The sequence below is a fragment of the Neltuma alba genome, unplaced genomic scaffold (genome assembly GCF_004799145.2).
Source record: "Neltuma alba isolate B1F8T4 unplaced genomic scaffold, ASM479914v2 tig00013682_pilon, whole genome shotgun sequence".
Taxonomy (NCBI): Eukaryota; Viridiplantae; Streptophyta; class Magnoliopsida; order Fabales; family Fabaceae; genus Neltuma; species Neltuma alba.
In genome coordinates, this window is record NW_021637848.1 from 24,468 (window position 1) to 28,870 (window position 4,403).

General features: G+C 37.8%; 1 protein-coding gene across 1 annotated transcript; it reads left to right on the forward strand.

Moving 5' to 3' along the window:
• The first annotated feature begins 1,106 nt into the window (after positions 1-1,106).
• Positions 1,107-2,184, forward strand: LOC114738776 (zinc finger protein 1). Its single transcript, XM_028926846.1, has one exon. It carries the CDS (start codon positions 1,175-1,177, stop codon positions 1,928-1,930), a length of 756 nt encoding a protein of 251 aa, XP_028782679.1. The 5' UTR covers positions 1,107-1,174; the 3' UTR covers positions 1,931-2,184.
• Positions 2,185-4,403: the final 2,219 nt, after the last annotated feature.

A 4,403-nucleotide genomic window follows, 5' to 3' on the forward strand; every position in this document is an offset into this window, starting at 1 on the left:
ACACATCACAGTACGCAAAAAACACTCTCTTCTGAAGTTTACTTACCCTTGGGATGCCACTGTTAAGGGCATTACAGCCACTCCACATCAGCTTCCCCTTTTACTTGTCGGCCATTAATTTTGTCTTCACTTTTAAACATAATTTTATGTATCACCTGCCCCTCACACCATTCAAGATTCGATACACATCGCTGGAAACCATGACTTGATCGATTAGTTTAAACATTTACAAAGTCTCAAGCTTATTATTCCTCCACAGAAAGGCGCTCTTGTTAAATTAAATTAAAGATCCCATTAATTAAGATATAAGGATATATACTTACCTGGAAGCTAAGCAGGTCGCTAGAAAATTGCAGAAGTTAATTAGTTTTGTGGAAGGCCTCATGCTGTAGCTAGATATCGAAAATATAATTATATTGTTCCCCAGAATATCAGTAGCAGTTTCTAGGAAGCCACAGGAAGACAAGTTAAAGTGGAAAGCAGAAAAAAGCAAGTTCGTCTGAAAGTAGAGATATGCAAATCAAAAGGGACAGTGTTACAACAACATGGGACACATTGTCCAGGGATATGGAGTTTCAAGTACATAGGAAAGTTGTTCGGTGAACATGACAGTGTTGGGCTTTGCCTCCTTTCCCATATGATGCCACATCTCACTGCTAAACTTCTTTCAATGCTCAGCTATATGTCACTACTTGCTTTCCAACTCAAGCTGACTCACCACGTTTCCCACAATGTTTTTCTGCCATGCGTATGACTTCGTATGAACAATTCGCACAGACAGCATATTTCTGCTTCAGTATATTGCTGATGTCGATTAGGGGTTCAATTTCAAAGTCTTTCTCACTTAGGAGAAAAAGTAGTAGATCAATGGTAATGAGTTATATTTTCTTCCACGCGCTTACAATGGAAATTGTCATATATTAGGTGGGCCTCAGATACAAAAACGATTGCAAAGAAATAAAATATTTTATACCGCAAAACGCACAGGTGAATGTACTGGGGGTTTCCAACTTTCCATGAAAGTCAAAAGTGTAACAAATATAAAATACGTGGGCTTCCATATATCCCACCAGTATATAAGCTTTTTTTTTTTTACCTCATTTTACGGTGTCAAGAACCCCCAAGCAGTATTTGTTATCCTTGCAAACAAGAGGACCAGGAAAAGTACTCCGAGATGGAAGAACTGAGGAACGACGTATGCCTGCATCAACTTGTTGAAGATGAAGACGAAAACTGCCAAGAAGACAAGGTCAAGACACAAACTTTATTTGATCTTAATGCTTCTGGTCATAATTCTGGTCTTGAGAACAGCCCTGAACTCAATCTCATCACTTGCTTGGATCAGACTTCATCAAAAACATCATCAGAAAGTTGTGCTGATGGTGCCGGTGCCGGTGCCGGTGCCGGTTCAGAAGCAGAACCACGATTTTTCTCATGTAATTACTGCCAGAGAAAGTTCTACAGTTCACAAGCGCTTGGGGGACATCAAAATGCGCACAAAAGGGAGAGATCAATCGCGAAAAGAGGACAGAGACTCGGAACGCAAATACTGGCTTCAGCAGCAGCTTATGGGCATCCCTTTCTGCATAATTATGGGTATGCGAGCATGGCGTCTCTGCCTCTATATGGTGCTGCCTGCAATAATAGGCCTCTGGGGATTCAGGCTCACTCCTTGATCCACAAGCCATCTAATAATGTTCATAGGGCTTGGTCACAACAGCCTGGGATAGGGAAACTAGAGATGGTGAATTTTCATAAAACGACGTCGGGATTAGCTTCGAGAGGCAGTGTGGGGAGGTTTGAAATGATGAAGACCAAGATGGGTTCTGCAGAAAATGAAGAGATCAGTGGGTATTTGGTGAGTGGGACTCATTGTTTGAAGACAAATCCGGAAGAAATGAAGCACCTTGATTTGTCTCTCAAGCTTTAGGCGCATAGAGTCGTTGATTAGTTTCGGAATCCTGGATGGCCTGTATGATCAATAGGGTAAATCATTTTGTCAAATTTCTTTTCCCAGCGCCCGGAATAATTATATATTGTAAATTTTTTTCTCGGTAGGATCAAAGTTCTGTTTCTGTTAATCAACCTGATTTGTGGCATATTCATCTCCTCTAGATCTCTGTAAGGAGCATTATTGCTTTGTTTATATTTCAAGTTTTTCGCGGAGTTTTCTTTTGTGTCTTCGTTGTTAATTATCTGTGAATCTGATTACAAGTTTCGGTGGCCAGATTCCTTGTAAATGTTGATTTGTCACAACATCACAGCGGCTAAACTCCCTCACGATTTGAATTCATAGTGTTTGATCGTTAATCCATGAAGTTTTGATCATATATACATGTGATCACACAAGTACAAAGTCAAGGTCTCCGTCCTTTTGATCCAAGTAAAAGAACATGGATGCGAGCAAGTTGAGACCAAAATTTCACAGAAATGATTCAGAATTCGTCCAAAATAATCCCTGTCCATTGGCTTGAGTTGTGATTTGTGACATTAATTTTCTAGAAAAAGAATTCAAGAGTTGTTAACTGCTAGATGTCCAATAAGATTCTGCTATAATGCAGAGACAAAAGTGACAACAAGAGCGAATAATTTGAATATATTAAGTTATCAACTTCATCATCATACCAAAAACCCAACTTGACAGTGAGTTACATATATAACATGATTGTAAATTCATATTTGGATAAAAAAAGAACAGAGAGAGAGAGAGAGAGAGAGAGTGCGTGTGGGGGGCGCGTGATTGTCCAGATATGCAAAGCAGGAAAATCGTATGAAAAGACTTTAGTCTTATAGTAAAAGGGTGTATGGTTGTCGTGTACGGGGTGCATGATAAGGGTCTCTCTCATGAGAGTGGCCTCAAATCTAGAGAAGATTCGTCATGGAATACTATAATGGATCTGCTGTGTGATCCATTTCACGCAAGTTTCTGATATTTTAAGTTGATTTATTAAACGTGTTCGTCAGTCATTATCAGAAGCCTCCGTTGAAATTAATTTTGAAGCTTCCCTTTCACCCTGCAACCCCCTCAACAAAGTGTCGTTTTTATTTCACATGCCCTTGCTCTATTGGCGCCTCATTCATCCCTACCATAACTAGATAAATAAATATATCCATCCATCGTCTTCTTTTTACGAATAGGTAGGTTGAAAGGGAAAGGCCCTGTTAGAGATCTTTTGCTTCTTTCACCAAGGAAGCGTGCGAGTATTCTGGATTGCAGATGTTGAACACCGACACGTATGCACCGAAAACGCATCTTTTAATCGAATATTTAATAACTCAGAATTTAAAAACCTCTGTAGTTTAATCGTTTTTGTACATGTGTTGAGAAATGCCGTTAAACAGTGAAAAATCAATATAGATGAAATAAATGGGAAATACTCTAATATTTCAGTCAATAAGTGATAATCAGTTATAATTTTTTTGGACCTCCAGTTCTGTCAGGCCCAACATTGTGATGGGTTGAAGATATGCATGTCACAAATCAGCTTTTTTTCTTTTGGGTCTAAACTTATGTGCCACTCTTAACCAATGAGGCCCATTATTCAACAACAACTGAAAGGCCCATTCAAATTGCAACACAGCCTTGGGTAACAATTGAAAGTACGCCTGTGACGAAGGATTGGGCTTTTGAAACCAAATCATGGGCATGGGGGGTGGTTGGGTAACCTCAGAAATACTTTTCAAAAGCATATTTTCACAAATCGAGATAAACTTTTTTACATATTTATTTTGCATACCTTAAAAGTACTTCTGAAACTATGGTTTTATTCTTACCCAAACAACCCCTCTATTTATTAGGTCCAATCACTAATCATTCTCGTAAAGTGGGATAGAACTTTTTTTAATAACTAACGGGAACTGGGTTTTTTTTTTTGGACTCAGAACTAGTAGAAAGAACTAGTTTTTCATAACATTATGAACTATGATTTAAATCTCCACTGGGAAAGATGAATACATTTAGTGCCTGACAAGGTCTTGAATATGATTGCCTCCAATAGAAAAATACATATGCTTGGCAAAAAGAACTTTTTTTAATGTAAACTTAATTAATTGTGTTGATTAATATTATTTGTAATTTTAAGATTAAAAATTAATTAATTTTACCTCGGATTTTTAGAAAGAGATGCAAATGGATTAGTCTGACAAAAACAAAAGGCCCATAAAGGGAAATGAAAGGAGTAAAACATAGGATAGATCGGTCCTACTCCTACAAAAGCTGATCATAATAATGGCGCAGAAATACTTAAAAATAAAGAAAAGGAAAAATGAGGGTGGATATATATATATATATATATATATATATATAATTAGAGTAGTGGAGACGAGTGCAATAAATAAGAAGACATTATGAGGAGGGGACACTAATGTGGCTGTAAAGGAAAATAGTTGGTTAAGTGACAGAG

What these genes read in the sequence shown, in the direction of transcription:
- LOC114738776 (XM_028926846.1), top strand. Translation starts at nt 1,175, where the DNA reads ATGGAAGAACTGAGGAACGACGTATGCCTGCATCAACTTGTTGAAGAT.